The following is a 15,908-nucleotide window of genomic DNA, read 5'->3' as shown; positions in this document are numbered from 1 at the left end:
TACTTTCCCTGCTCTGTCGCCCCTCACGAAAGGGGACCTGCCCGCTGCGCCCCGTGCGTTCGTTTCGCCGCCTTGGCAGGGCTCGGGCAGGTACCTGGCGTGCGGGGAGGCCCCGCGGCACGCCCACCGCGGCCGGCGCGGCCGCGACGCGGGCTGGGCGGCGGCGGGACGGGCCAATCAGCACAAGTTTGGCCCTCTGCAGTTTCCGTCCGCTCTCTAGGAGGCGCTGCGGCGGCCGCTCGCGGGGCCGTGTCCGGCGGCGGGGCCGGCGGCTGAGGCGGTGGCCATGGAGTGGGGGTCGGAGCCGGCGGCGGCCGTGAGGCGGCACCGCGTCGGAGCGGAGCGCCGGGACGACGCGCAGCCGGGGAGGGAGGCCCCGGCGCGGGAGCCCCCGCGGGACACGTGCGGCGGCGGCGGCGGCGGCGGCGGCGCGAGGACCCGGAAGCGGAGCGCGGGGGGCGGCGGCGGCGGCGGCGGCGGCGCGGGGACCGGGCTGCCCGAGGCGCGCGCCGCGCTGGGGCTGGCGCTCTACCTGCTCGCGCTGCGGGCGCTCGTGCAGCTGTCGCTGCAGCAGCTCGTGCTGCGCGGGGCCACCGGGCGCCCCGGGGAGTTCGACGCCCGCCAAGCCAGGTAGCCGCCGCCGCCGCCGCCGCCCGGCCCGCGCGCCCCTGTGCGGCCAAGGCCCCGGCCCGGGGCGCCCCACCTGCATGCGCCCACCTGGCCGCCCCGCGGGACCGCCCGGGCTCGCCGGCGCCGCGCGGACGCACGTGGGGGGGGGCGGGGGGCCCGGAGCCCGGGGTTTACGCGGCGCGTGGAGCGGGCGGGGGCGGGGGAGGGGCAGGGGCGCGGGCTGGGCTTGCTCGTCCGCCGCGGTGCTGCCCCGCTTGCACGTGGGGGCCGGGCAGTCGTGCCCCCCTTCCTCTGGAGCAGCTTCCACCTTCCGTCGGCCGGAGGTCGGCCCTCCTGCTTTGCACAGGAGACGGGGAGACACGCTTGTGTACCGAGGCCGCTTTATAGATTCGGGGTGGGGGTGGAGGTGGAGGTAGGGGTGGGGGAGGTGATCACAGGGGGGGCGGCGTAATGCAGAGCCCTTCACCTCTTGAGGGTCACAGTCCTCGCCCCTGCAAGGCTTTGAGGCACTTCCGAAAGAATGCGCATTGAAAATTTTACAATTTCAGGAGGTTCTCGGATTCCCGGAGCTTGTCCTTGGGCCCCTTGTGTAAGATTTGGTTGTTTCTTTCTTAAGTTGAAGAGGAAGGGACCTTTGAGCGTGCTAGCAAAGCTCTGTCAAAGCGCCTAAAATCATACGCTTAGCAGAGTTTTCAACAGCCGCTGTGTTTTAAAAGCTTCCGACTACAAAGTGCTGGAAGCTTATTTTCTTAAGGGCTTTCTGGAACACACCTCTCCCCCACTCCCTTTTTTTTTTTTTTTTTTTTTTTTTTTTTTTTTTCCCACTTGGAATGCAGTGAAAAGACAGCACATTTTTGTTGTTTGTTTGTTTTAGGGGTAGGGTTGGCTTTGGCCCAAATTGAAGTCATTAGGCCCAGTGTGCAGGGAGAGGGCTGAGTCCATTCTCAACAATGGAAAGGGTTTTTTGTTTTGTTTTGCTTATTCTATCTCTGGACTAAATTGTCTTTGCTCATTGGCTTCTGCTGCTTAGAATCAGTAACCTTGAGGCACCTGTGCAGCTTAGTGGTTGAGCGTCTGCTCAGGATCAGGTGGTGATCCTCGGGTCCTGGGATCGAGTTCTGCCTCCGGCTCCCCGCAGGAGCCTGGTTCCACCTCTGTCTCTGCCTCTCTCTGTGTGTGTCTCATGAATAAATGGGATAAAAATCTATATTAAAAAAAAAAATCAGTAACCTTCAATAGTTGGATTGGGTCTGGCCAGCCTTCAGCAGTCACGTGTTTAGAATAGAATCCTTGGTGGTTGTATTGCTTTGATTGGGGGATATGAAGAACTTGAGAGTGGTGGGTGGGTGGAGAAAACTGAAGGGAGGAACTCATGGGAGACAAAATGATGGGACCTGACAAGTGATTTTCATAGGGTACCTGAAATAATTAAAGTCGGCCTTTTTTTCATGTGAGAAGTCAAAGAACTGGTTTTCACAGGGGCGTGGGAGGGCACACAGGAAAAGTCCTGGGTTAAGTGCTCATTCTAAGCCTCGTGCTCCTTGTTACTGTTATTCTTTTGGTTGCTTCCAGGGATTATCTTGAACACATAACATCCATTGGCCCGAGAACCACAGGAAGTCCAGAAAATGAAATTGTGACGGTCCGTTACCTCTTGGAACAGATTAAACTGATTGAAGTTCAGAGCAACAGCCTTCACAGGATTTCAGTAGATGTGCAACGGCCTACCGGCTCCTTTAGCATTGACTTCTTGGGAGGTTTCACAAGTTACTATGACAACATCACCAATGTCGTGGTGAAGCTGGAGCCCAGGGATGGGGCCCAGCACGCTGTCCTGGCCAACTGTCATTTTGACTCTGTGGCAAACTCACCAGGTATGGACCTGACTTTTAGTCCTGTGGAGTTATACCTCAATAAGCCCAGATAGCTTAATAACTCCAAGCTGCTTGGGCAGTTGTTCAAGATCATTTGAATAGTATCGTTGAGTTTGAGATCCAAACCCCTCTCTATTCTCTCAAGTGCTTGCGTGCTTTATTTTTGTGAACGTCAGAGCCAGCAGCCCAGTGACAGGACTTGGAGTATTTCTGGGAGATCGTGGCTGCTTTATCAGCGTTGCCAGCCACGTGTCCCCAAACCTGGGTTTGGGTTCCATCACGTGAATGTTCACTTAGCTTAGGTGTTGTATGAGGGTTGAGGATTTGGGATGAAGGGACAGTTTTTTGCCTTCAAGGGATGCAGGGATTGGAGGGCAGCCCTCCTACCAGTGTTTGTCGGTCTGTCAGGGAAGAGTTTTGGTTTACTGGGAATGCCATACTCTGAGAATATCTTATTAATCCATTAATCTTGCTGTGAAAATACTTCAACAAGATAGATCATTTGATGTTTAGGATGGTGCCTGACACAATGAATACTTGTAGAAGGAATGAGAATTCCCTAACGTAGACTTACATTTTTAAAAATAAGATTCATGAAAGAGATGTTTTCCACAGTTAGATTTTTAAATAGGGACAAATAGAAAACATTTTATAGTGGAATCATAGCATTTTAGAGATGGAGTTGCTGAGGTGGCATCTGTTCACCCCTATCTTTTGTCACAGGAGTAAACTTAGCTGAACAGAGAGACAAAGATGTCACCAGATGCTGGGGTTCCTGGCCGGGCAGTTCTTTGAGCTGCATTTCAAAGGAAAGATATTATTAGTTTGTAGTTAATGTTCTTTTTGGCAAACTACGTAAACTCTTCTTTGCTCAGTTTCTGATCTGTAAAAACGAGATAGTACTTTTGAGCATGAAAAACTTTTTTTTTTTTTTTTTTTGGCTATTTGACAGTAATATTTCTGGAGTGCTTGAACTTATAGCAGGTTCATATGAATATCTAGAATTATGCAAAAGAGAAAAAAGTTTAATAAAATGATTCATATCAGGATATTTTTAATCGAAAAGCTTGGTAATTGCAAGCATTTTGCAACCTGCTTTTTCAAGTATCCGTGTACAAACATCTGTTTTATAAAGTCAGAAATACCTTTGTGTGTGCTTAGGGAAACCAGTCTTTTATGCCTGTTTCAAAGCTGTAGAGTAAATGTCCCCCTATGCCCACTATTATAAATGCTTAAATTCTTGGATGGGATAGATTAACACCATGGTTCTTTAAGAGCGTTATAGAAGAAAGACGTGTATGCAAGTATCAGAAACATAGTGCCAGATGTTAGAAATCACATACACAGAGTCCATGAAGGAAAGGATGGCGATTTTGTGGGTTGTTGGAACCCATTTTTAATTAAGATTTCATAAGAATACCTAGCCAGTGATTTCAAGGAAATTTCTGTCAATTATACATCATTAAAAATAGTTGAAAATAAATAAAAATAGCTGAAAAAACACAGTCACTAAATAGACTATCACCTATGTCTTTTTAGTGGATGAACTAAATGAAACATGGAGATATTTTTAGGTTTGAGTTCTCAGCAGTGTATCTTGAACTTTAGGAACTGATAACACTTTGGAATAATATTACCCACAGAAAGGCCTGAAGTGTCTTCTTGGGTATGCTGCATGGCTTCAGGTTGTTGGTAGAAGAGACCGTGAGTTATCTCAGTGGTGGTTTCAATTTCAGGGTTAATTCTGACTGGAAAGTGATGTCGGTTTACCACCCGCCCTTAGAGATGCTGTCCTCTCACTTCCCATCCCTTTCGGAAAGGTATTTATCCTGAGGCCCCAGGATAGCTCAAGTCAGTCTGGCATCTGACTTTTGATTCGGTTCAGGTCATGATCTCAGGGTCATGAGATGGAGCCCCTTGTCAAGCTCAGCCCTGGGCATTGGGATTGGAGCCCGCTTGGGATTATCCCTCTCCCTCTCTCTCTCCCCACCTCTTTCTCTCTCAAAAACAAACAAAAAAACGGTATTTAATGCTTCACTAGTCCTGTTTTCAGATGCCAGAGCCATTAAAATAAAGGAACATAAATAGACATATTAACTTTTTAATCAGCCCCAGATATATTTCTTTCACTTTTCCTTTCTCTCATTTTGAACAAATACTTTATTGTTTGCTGTTGATGTTTAAGGTAGTTCAGAGTCTCAAAAGTTAAAAAAAAAAAAAAAGTCATTTCCTTTGGTTGCCAGAAGGTGTGCCTTTTTACTGATAGTTATGTAGAGGTTCTGCTTGATAGTAATTAGATAATGATGACTTTTTTTCACTTTGATTAAAATCTAGTGATAACACCAAGACAAGGATAGCTAATAAATAGTTTCTTCTTGAGTAGGAAGGGGGGGTCTGGAATTAGCAGTGCCCAAAACAAGCGTTTTAGTTGGTTGCAGAGGCTTTCTTTAATTTGTAAAGAGAAGGAACAATTAACGCTGGACATGGACCACGCTGTCTTGTAATCCTCCTAATATACCTGTGAGGTAACTCTCACGGGCCTTGTCTTCCAGACCAGAAGTTGTAGGGTACATAACAGCTGGAATTTACTTGCAGGTCTTTCTTGCTCTGAAACCCACACTGAATTCTGTAGCACTCTGCGTTCCAGCGCGTAAGCCCAGAGATGCTGTTGCCTGGGTTATTACTACACCTTAGCTGCTTTACTTACACTTGAAACTTTTTAGTATGGAAGATTTCAGATTGTACAAAAGCAGAATTATTCACCTAACTTCTAAAGTCCGATCTTGTTCCCACATCTCACACACACCCCCAACCCGGTTATTTTGAATCCAGTCTCAGCCATATTTATTTCTCTGTATTTGGGGTCTATATCATGGAAAGATAAGGATTCTCTCTGGGCACACTTATAACACCATGAATTCCCTCATCTAAAAAACTTAATAGGAATTCTTTAATATCATCAAATGTCTAGTCAGTTCCTTTATCTCTTATGGTGCTTTTAAGAAATCAAGGTATTAAAGTCCTCTTTATAATCACCTTTAATAAATATATGAACCTTCTGAATCAAGAAGTGAAGTCATTTGATGAGCGCCTCTGCTTTCTCACTGCTGGGAACAGGGATGCTGTTTAGGTCATCGGTCTCCATTCTTGTGTTGTCTTAGATTTGATATTATTGTTTTTGTTTTTTTTTTTTTAAGATTTTATTTATTTATTTATGAGAGACACACACACAGAGCCATAGGCAGAGGGAGAAGCAGGGCCCCATGCAGGGAGCCCAATGTGGGACTCGATCCCGGGACTGAGGGATCACAACCTGAGCCAAAAGCAGATGCTCAACTGCTGAGCCACAGGCATACCTGATGTTGTCTTTGACTTGTTCATTACATGACCCCTTTCATCACATAATCTTTAAAAAAAAATGCTGTACCACCGAGACGGTCCCCTCTGTAAATGTGGAGTGATGTGCAGCTTTATGATTCTGGTAGGACAAGAAGTAGGAAAGGCTCGGTAGCAGTGGGAGATGATGTAGGAAGCTAGAACACCAAAAATGAGAATATTACAAAAGATGTGGAATGAGGAGAGAGAATGGAGCAGATTGCCTGGAATTGATGAGAATGCCACTTTTCAGTATTGAGGTCCACCTAGTTGCTGATTGAACAGACGTGTGAGTTGAGTGACTGCTCATGACTAGGCACAGTTCTACAGAAGTCTGAAGGGGAGCCAGACAGGGGAGCCAGATGAGGATCCCAGCCTTCATGGAGTGAGACATCACTGGTGGCTGCCCTTGTCAGCTGATGGTGACAGAGCTATGCTTCTGGTCCTGGAGCCACATGGCTGCTTTTTTTGCCTTTTTTTTTTTTTTTTAAGTAGGCTCCATGCCCAGCGTGGAATCCAACACAAGGCTCAAACTCTGAGATGGACGCCTGAGCTGAGAGCAATAGTCAGACTTAACCAACTGATACAAAAACCCCCTTCCTAGCCATGACAGTTCATCCTGTAAAAATTTTTTTCCCCAAGATTTTATTCATTTATTTGAGAAGAAAGAATAGGCATGAGCAGTGGGGAGAGGCAGGGAGAGAGAGAGAAGCAGACTCCCCGCTGAGCAGGGAGTCCAACGTGGGGCTCTATCCCAGAACCCTGAGATCATGACCTGAGCTGAAGGCAGACACTTTACTGACTGAGCCACCCAGGGGCCCCTTCATTCTGTAAAAATTTTAAGATCTGAGGACCAAACTCTCTTTCTGATTTAAAGGTGCCAGTGATGATGCCGTTAGCTGCTCAGTGATGCTGGAAGTTCTTCGTGTCTTGTCAACGTCTTCAGAAGCCTTACATCATGCTGTCATATTTCTCTTTAATGGTGCTGAGGAAAATGTCCTACAAGTGAGATTTTGCTCTTTTTAAATACTAGATTTATGTAATAATGAGAACAGTAATAACAGCTAATGCTTAAGCATTTTGATTATTCATTTGTGGTATCCTAAAACGATAATACTGTATCTGGCAGTACTTCAAAACTTCCACAACCGCTGTGTACCGATGTTCAGTATTTGAAAACTCAAAACAGACCATCTTGTCAGTGTTTGATTCATAAAAGGGCATTGTGATAGCATAACTAACCATCTCGGGTTTTCTGGGACACTGGAGTTGCAGAGATGTTTTGCAGCAGGCACACAGCATGAATACCCGAGTACGAGGATTGTCCTTTCTCCTCTGTTCCGTTGGCTTGGCCTCACACTTACTGAGGATATTGTTTGGCAGCACTCATGGAAATCAGGCTGCCTTCTGTGATGGTGACTTTCCACTCAGCAAACCACACACAGCCATTATGCGTAGAGAAACGGATAGATGTCTTTAGACATTCCCTTTGAAAATGATAATTTTTCTATTCTTCCCCCTTATCAACACAGACATTCTGTCTTTAAAATAAGCAAAATAAAGACTTTTATCATTTAAGAGGGTTTAACCTGTATTTGTTTTACTTCCTTCTTACCCAGGCCAGTCATGGTTTCATAACTCAGCACCCCTGGGCCAGCTTGATTCGTGCATTTATTAACTTGGAGGCAGCGGGTGTGGGAGGGAAAGAACTTGTGTTCCAAACAGGTATGTGAAGTTGTGTTTTACATTTCAGTGCAGTTGCATTGTATACTTTAATGCCATTCTTATTTTTATAAAATTGGAAGCTTTTCAGACTTAAGCAATCTCTGATTAAACAAACATTCTTTGTAAAGCATGTGATAGTTTTACTTTGTCATTGTTGGGGTTTTTAACACTATAATATTAACAGCACCTAATACTTGCGTAGCGCTTACTATGGGCTAAGTGTTGTTCAAAGCGTTGATCATATATTAAGTCACTGAGTCCTCAGAGCAATCTGAGGAGTGAGTCCTGTCATGACCACCATTTTGCACATGAGAAAACCGAGCCAGGAGATGTTTCAACATCCGTAAGTTTTCACAGTTGGTAAAAGTTGCAGTGGGATGGACCCTGGGTGGTACAGGCTTGCAGCCCATGTTCGTAACCACTAACCCAATTGTCATATAAGTGGTGGACTTTGTTTTATCATTTACAGGTGATTATGATATAAATAATATTAAATGACAACCATGTAATGAATTAAAATGAGAAAATATGCCTGTGGTTAAAGGGCTTTAAAATGATTCCCGAGCTGAGTGTCACGGAATTCAGTAATACTTCATCAACCAGGGAAATATTTTTTTATTTTATGAGTAAGCTTTCCTAAGGATGACAAGTTGATAGGTTTTAGGGATAGCACCCATTAAATTAGTAAGGATCATTTGTCATGTTTCTTAACAGAATTTGCAGTTCTGGGCTTCTTAAATTCTGCTGTGGGAAGTTCCACACCATTTTCCCTGGTGTGTTAGAAATTTGGATAGTGCATTTTAGCCAGACACACAGCATTCAGTAGAAGTTCTGTAATGGGGGTGCTGGAGATGGGCCAGGAGAAGTGAGTAAGCTGATAGAGGAGCTCTCTAGTGCCCTTTACATACCCGGTATCAGTTAAGATGTGCTCAGTACTAATTATGTCTGTGTATATCACCTAAATGGTGCTGTGTTTTAATATTCTCCATCCAACTTATTTTAGACGTTTACCCTTCAAAATGGGCATATGTTTTACATCAGCTAACCTCTGAGAATCTCAAGGTCGTGAGATGAGAATGTGCTCCTTTCTAACTCTCAGATGTTTCTGTTTGCTCTAATGCCTCACCTAACTCAGGAGAAGCTGGTTCTGATATCTGTGGGGCTCAGTAGGGGCCTCGCTATTGTCCGTGGCCCTCCTATTCTTGGGTTCAGTCAGGATAGGAGGGTTACATGATGAACAACTGCAACAAGGAGCAAAAGGAAATTCTGTAAGCAGAGCTTACTGTCGCATCTGTTACTTACGCTGCATCTGTCCTCCAGTGAAAATGTCAGGGCTCCACATGGGCAGGAGTGTGTCTCTATCTTTTCTCTCCTGGGCCTGTACTCTGTTAAATTCTCAGTTGTTAGCACTGACTCCTGCACTCCTAGGACCCAGATCAAAACTGGGCCTAAGGTTTGGACTGTACCTTTCCTGAATTTATTCTGTGCATCTATATTAACACATACGTATCCTGTGCATACATATTAATGTATTTTATTCATATGTAGTCCAGAGAGGACTAGTTAGATCTAGATCCAAGTTAATTTCTTCATTTACATTTATTGAGTGCCCACTTTTGCTAGGTGTGACTAACCTACAGTCCATGGTGTTTTTACTAAATATAGGTAGTTTTACATAAAAATCTTATACTTGCATACATTTTGGATGTAATTGTATTATCTGGAAAGATTTAAACTACAGCAGCGGTCCCTGCTGGCTGGTGAGTGTTACCTGGTGGGTGACATGAGTGGAGGATGGGGCCAAATGTGAAAAGCCAATTTGAACTCTTCCATTGCTCCATAATTTAAAACCAGAATGGTCATTACTGCTTTACTTACATTCTTTATAGTTTTCTGTGTTGTTTAAATTTTGGCATTGTATTTCATTAATAGTAAAAGCAAAGAACAGACTTGTTACTAATTAGCCATATACAGTTGCCCCTTGAACAATGTGGGGGTAGAGGTGCTGATCCCCTGAATGGTTGAAAATCTGTGTGTAACTCTTGATTCCCCCAAAAACCTAATTACTAGTAGTCTGCTGTACACCGGAGCCTTACTGATAACGAATAGTCAATTAACATATATTGTATGTTGTGTGTGTTGCATGTTGTGTTCTTACAATAGAGTGAGCTAGAGAAAACGTTGTCAGGAAAATCATAGGAGAAAAGACACAGTATTATACATATTTATTACAAAAAATCGCATATGAGTGGACCAGCACAGTTCAAAGTCATGTTGTTCAAGGATAAACTGTATGTACAATTTAAAAAGTTTCACTCATTGGAAAATAAATTCTTCACCCTTCAAAACTGATTTTGTCTGGAGGGACATCGTGCAGAAGATTTGGAGAGAATATCCACCCTCCCCCCCACTCCCACCCCAAGTTTTTATGCCTAGTTCTCCCTTTAGGTTTTGGTAGCTGCTGCTGGCAGCTGAGCTGCGGGCCAGGAAGCTTTCCAGGCATGCTGACATTCTAGCAGCTCTTGGGATCTCCCTTCCACGGGCCACTGCCTACAGAAGCCTGGCTTCTTTGCAGTGATGGCTTTCCCAGGGCAAGGCTAAAGCCTCCAGGATGTGGAGTCCTGCGAGGTTGCCCCGTCCTCAGCTGCTTCGACAGGCACTTGTCCTGGAAACGTTTTGGTTAAAACAGTTTGTACTCACTAGTGTCCATTGTCCCTTCAGAGAGAGACTTTCATTCAGGGGGTTTTTAGTGACTGGAATAATCATCACTACCTCGTTCTGGAAAGAGCCAGAGTGCATGAAAGAATGACTTTATCAGACTAGTGATTTATGTCATGACCCAGTAAGGCTGCTTTAATAAGTTGAAGTGTTGTAAAATCCATTATTTTAAAATTTAATCAGATTAAACCAGTAATAAATGGTCCCCTATGAAAAATTCAGATACTGCCAATCTCAAGTAGAAGCCCAAAAGCAGAGGAGTCACAGAATTGTTTTTTTTCTCTTGTGAAAAATATCGTGCCCCGTGTCCTACCCCAGAGCAAACTAGTTTCACAATTTAGTCCGTATTCTTCTGGAATTTTTTCTATACACACACATTAATATAGTAAGTTAATACATCTTAGGAAAATGGGATCCTGTGCCATTTGCTGTTTTATAACCTGCTTGAGATTGCATTCGTTTAAAACTACAGCTCTATTGAGGAGTAAGCCGCATACCTTATAATTCACTCATTTAAAGTAAAACTCAGTGGTTTTTAGATCTCTTCACAAAGTTGAGCAGTCATCACTGCAGTCAACTCTAGAATCTTCTCAATACCCTACAGAGAGGCCCCACACTCAATAGTCTGGCTTTTTTCAATACATACGATGTTTTCTAAGGTTCATCTATGTTGTAGCACGTGTGAGTACTTCCTTCTTTTTATGACTTGAATTATGTTCTCTTGTGTGGATAGCATGCATTTTGTTGATCCAGTCTTCAGGTGATGGACATTTGGATTGATTCCACTTTCAGGCTATCAGGAATAATGCTGCTGTGAACGTTTGTCTATAATAAGTCTTTGTGTGGACGTATGTTTTCCTTTCTTTTGGGTGGATACCTAGGTCAAGTGGGTAAATTTAAGTTTTTAAGAAATACCAAACTAAGTAATTAAGCTTCGTTTCAGAAGAAATATAAATTCAGAGAACAGTAAGAATTTTTTAAATATTACTTTAGTTTTTGAATTTTTTAAACTTTAGATTTGCAGAAAGGAAGCAGAATGTAATACCCAGGGCTGATGGAACAGGCAGTGTCCTACACTGTTGGTGGAAGTGCGGATTGATGTTTTGGGGCAGTCTGGCAGTAGAGACAACTTTAAAAAACATGCAGACCCTTCTATCTGACAAGGCCACTTGTAGGAATTTATCCCGTAAAAATAACTGCACATAACTGTTGGGATCCCTGGGTGGCGCAGCAGTTTAGCGCCTGCCTTTGGCCCAAGGCGCGATCCTGGAGACCCAGGATCGAATCCCACGTCGGGCTCCCAGTGCATGGAGCCTGCTTCTCCCTCTGCCTGTGTCTCTGCCTCTCTCTCTCTCTCTCTGTGACTATCATAAATAAATAAAAATTGTAAAAAAATTCTTACTGTTCTCTGAATTTATATTTCTTCTGAAACGAAGCTTAACTACTTAGTTTGGTGGTTTCTTAAAAACTTAAACAGAAATTTACCCACTTGACCTAGGTATCCACCCAAAAGAATACATGTGTATGTACACACACACACACACACACACACACACACACACGAGAACATTTTCCAGCTGATTTGAGCATATTCCAGGAATACAAGATGTTTCTTTTCCCCGTATCAGCAAAACTATTCAGTATTTATATATATATATATTGCAAGATGATCACCACAGTAAGTCTAGTTGACATCCATCATCAGTTACAAAATATTTTTTCTTGTGATGAGAACTTTTAAGATCTACTCTTTTAGCAACTCTCTGGTATATAGTACAATATTATTAACTGTAGTCATCATGCTGTACATTGCATCCCGGATCTATTTATCTTTTTATATATATATGGCTTTTTTTCAATACATACGATGTTTTCTAAGGTTCATCTGTGTTGTAGCACATAGTGAGTACTTCCTTCTTTTTATGACTTGAATTTTATATATCTATCTATCTATCTATATATATATATATATATATATTTTTTTTTTTTTTAGTTTTAAGTAGTCCCTGTACCCAGTGTGAGGCTGGAACTTGAGTTGCATGCTCCACCCATCGAGCCAGCCAGGCACTCCAAGACTGACTTATTTTTTAACTGCAAGTCTGTATCTTTCAACCACCTTCACTCATTTCAGTTCCTCCTCCCCTGAGCCCCCACCTTTGGCAGCTCTCAGTCCATTCTCTATAGCTATGAGTTTTTGTTTTCTTTTGTTTAGATGTAACATATGAGTGAGATCATAATGGTACTTACTTTCTCTGTATGACTTATTTAGCATAACACCCCCAGGTTCTGTCCATGCTGTGGCAAATGGCAAGATTTCCTTCTTTTATATGGCTAAATAATATTCTATTGTGTGTGTGAATAAGATTCCATGTGTGTGTCTCTGAATAATTATTCCATTGGAACAATATTCCAGTATACCATCAGTGGTATATATACCATTTTTATTCATTCATCCACTGATGAACATTTTTAATATCCTGGCTGTTGTGGCTAATGCTGCAGTGTACATGGGGTACATACTGCTTTTCACAGTGGCTGCTCCAGTCTGCATTCCCCTTTCTCCACATCCTCACCAACACGTATTTCTTTTCTTTTTGGTAAAAGCCGTTCTAACAGGTGTGCAGTGATACCTCATTGTGGTTTCGATTTGCATTTCCTGGAGAATGAGTGATGTTGAGCATCTTTTTGTATACCCATGGCTTATCTAGACATCTTATTTGGAAAAATGTCTATTCAAATCTTCTGCCCTTTTTTTTTTTTTTTTTTTTTTTGCTATTGAGTTGTAGGAGTCTTTATATACTTTGGATATCAACCCCTTTATAAGATATATGATTTGCAAATACCTTCTCCCATTCTACAGGTTATGTTTTAATTTTGTTGATGGTCTCCTTTGCTGTGAAGAAGCTTTTCAACTTGACATATTCCCACTTGTTTTAACTTTTGTTGCCTTTGTTTTTGGTGTGAAACCCAAAAAAATCATTGCCAAGACTGATGTTGGGAGGTTATTACCACCCATTTTCTTCTTGGTTTTGTATTTTCAAATCTTTAATACATTTGAGTTCATTTTTGTGTGTGATAGAAGAGAATGGTCCAATTTCATTCTTTTGCATGTGGCTGTCCAGTTTTCCCAACACCATTTATTGAAGAGATTGTCCTTTCACATTGTATAATTCTTGGCTTCACATAAATTAACTGAACATGTACGTGTGGGCGTATTTCTGGTCTCTCTATTCCATTGATGTGTATCTGTTTTTATGCCAGTCCCATACTATTTTGATTACTGTAGCTTTGTAGCATAGCCTTAAATAAAAAAGTGTGGTGTCTCCAGTTTTGGTCTTTCTCAAGATTGCTTTGGCTATATGTGTTTTTTTGTTTGTTTTTGTTTTTGTTTTGGTGCTTCCATAGAAATTATAGAATTGTTCTATTTCATGAAAAATGCTGTTGGACTTTTGATAGGGATTGCACTGAATCTGTATATTGTTTTGGGTAGTATGTACATTTTAACAGTATTGGTTCTTTTAGTCCATGAACATGGAATAGCTTCCCATATATTTGTTTCTTCACTCTGTCTCATAAGTGTCCTATAGTTTTCAGAGTACAGGTCTTTGACCTCCTTGGTTAAGTTTGTTCCTAGGTATTTTTTTTTTTTTTTTTGGTGCAACTGTAAATGGAAATTGTTTTCTTAATTTTCTTTCTGACAGTTCACTATTAGTGTATAGAAACGTAACTGATTTTTGGATTTTATATCCTGTAACTTTATGAATGGTTAAATGAAGATGGTTTAATATATGAAAATATATGTATGTATTTTACCATAGTAGCATAATAAAAGGGAAAAATCACAGTTGATAATCTCAACATAATTAGGTAGGTAAAGAACAAGGATATGTTTCTTCATAACAGTGCCTATATGATGCTCACAAAATATGACAATATAAAACTATGATCTAATGTTTTTTATTTTTTCCAATTGTTCCAATAATGATATAGCTGGGTTTTTTTTTTTTATTCCGAGTTCCAGTCCAGGATCAAATAGCATTTGATTGTCATGTTTTATTATAAACCTGTCACAGTGATTATATAGCACACACATAAAAGTAGAAAAGTGAAAAACTTAACCATGGTAAGGTGAATACCTCTGTCTCCCTGTGGATGCAAGGACCTAGACTCTCAGATCCAGCTCCCTCCCTTTCGCCCCAGAGTGACCGTTTATTATCCTGCTGTTTATGATGCTCTCCTTTCTAGTTTAGCTTCACCTGCTTTTCGGTTTGATTTTCATAATATTTTAATAGTATAATTTTGGTTATTAAATCTAATTGTAATAGTATTTTAATAACAGCATTTTGACATCATACAGTTTGATAATCAACGCCATTCATTCACATCTGTATCCTCCTTGGCCACATCGGGAAGCTTGTCCTATCTGAGCACTGGTGATGATGGTAGCTTCTGGTCATTTGATGATGGTATTTGCCAGGTTTTTCTACTTTGTGGACTTACTGTTTTCCCCTCTGTAATAGGTACTCTGACACTGAGGACACACCCTGTTTCTTGTGGGACTTTGATCCTAGTTTCGGCAGACATCAATGATTCTGGATGCAAAGCATTTTTACTGTAATGTTAGGCAGGTGCTGGGTGTTCTCTCTCTCTCTTTCACCCATAACTGATAGTTGGAATTCTGCTTGAAGGAAAGCTTTCTGTTCACCCTTGTTTATTTCCGTGTGTCATATGTTTTGCATGTTCTGTTGCTATCATCCTGATGTGTGAGTTGTTTCTGGCTGGGCCAGTGGTGGCCCTGTCACTGGTGCCTGTGTCCTTCTGATGGGTTTCTCTGAGCACCTTCTCACCTCCTGGCATGAGATGTTCAACTACCCTCGTACTTTCCTAGCCTCAGATCTGGGAGTAGCATTCCCTGGTCAAGCCCTGGCCCTCTGAGTGGATAGTGGTTTCCCCAAGCAAAGATCTTAGTGCTAAGTATATTTTCTTTGTCTCTATCCCGTTCGGGGTTTGTAGAGCTTTTTGAGTTCATAGCTTGATATTTTCTATGATTTTGGAAAATTATTGGCCATTATCTCTTCAAAGCATTGCTGCTTCTCCATTCTGTGTCCTCTTTCGTGGGACTGCCGTGCCCCATATTCTCTTACACACATTTCTGTATTTAGCGCCCTTTTTCTCTCTGTGCACCAGTCCACCTGCTCTATAATCTTTTCTTCTGCTGTGTCTAACCTCAGAGTAAACCATCCATTCAAGTTCTTACCCTCAGGTTTTATAGGGTTTCCGTTTTTATGGCTTACTTTGTAAAATTCTTGCCGTGGTTTTAAAATCCATGTCTGGTCACCTGGGTGTTTGGTTCTGAGGTGTTTCTTCATCCCTTCTCCATCTTTTATGGTCATCATTTCAACAGGAAAGAAATTTGATTGTTTATAAGGCTATAAAAATATTCATAGATTCCCTGAAATACAATGACGTGATCTAACCACATCAGTCAACTTTTTGTGAAATTTCTTGGTAAGAAACAGTCTCTGAATCTCACAGGATTACAACAGCAAAGGCTTATTTCTCTCACGTTACATTTATGTTTCTGAC

The 15,908-nt window shown here is 42.4% G+C and overlaps 1 protein-coding gene across 1 annotated transcript in view; it reads left to right on the top strand.

Annotated features, from left to right (window-relative positions):
* The first annotated feature begins 252 nt into the window (after positions 1 to 252).
* Positions 253 to 15,908, top strand: part of ERMP1 (endoplasmic reticulum metallopeptidase 1) — a 40,973-nt gene continuing 25,317 nt past the window's right edge. Inside the window, exons 1-4 of the mRNA XM_055311055.1 lie at positions 253 to 630; positions 2,203 to 2,504; positions 6,757 to 6,884; positions 7,499 to 7,604. Of these exons, the coding sequence (XP_055167030.1) occupies positions 287 to 630; positions 2,203 to 2,504; positions 6,757 to 6,884; positions 7,499 to 7,604 (880 nt within the window). The 5' untranslated portion in view covers positions 253 to 286. The remainder of the gene's footprint in view (positions 631 to 2,202; positions 2,505 to 6,756; positions 6,885 to 7,498; positions 7,605 to 15,908) is intronic.

The sequence above is a fragment of the Nyctereutes procyonoides genome, unplaced genomic scaffold (genome assembly GCF_905146905.1).
Source record: "Nyctereutes procyonoides isolate TBG_1078 unplaced genomic scaffold, NYPRO_anot_genome, whole genome shotgun sequence".
NCBI classification, from domain to species: Eukaryota; Metazoa; Chordata; class Mammalia; order Carnivora; family Canidae; genus Nyctereutes; species Nyctereutes procyonoides.
Note: the sequence above shows the minus strand (reverse complement) of the source record. Positions and strands in the feature narration are given on the sequence as shown.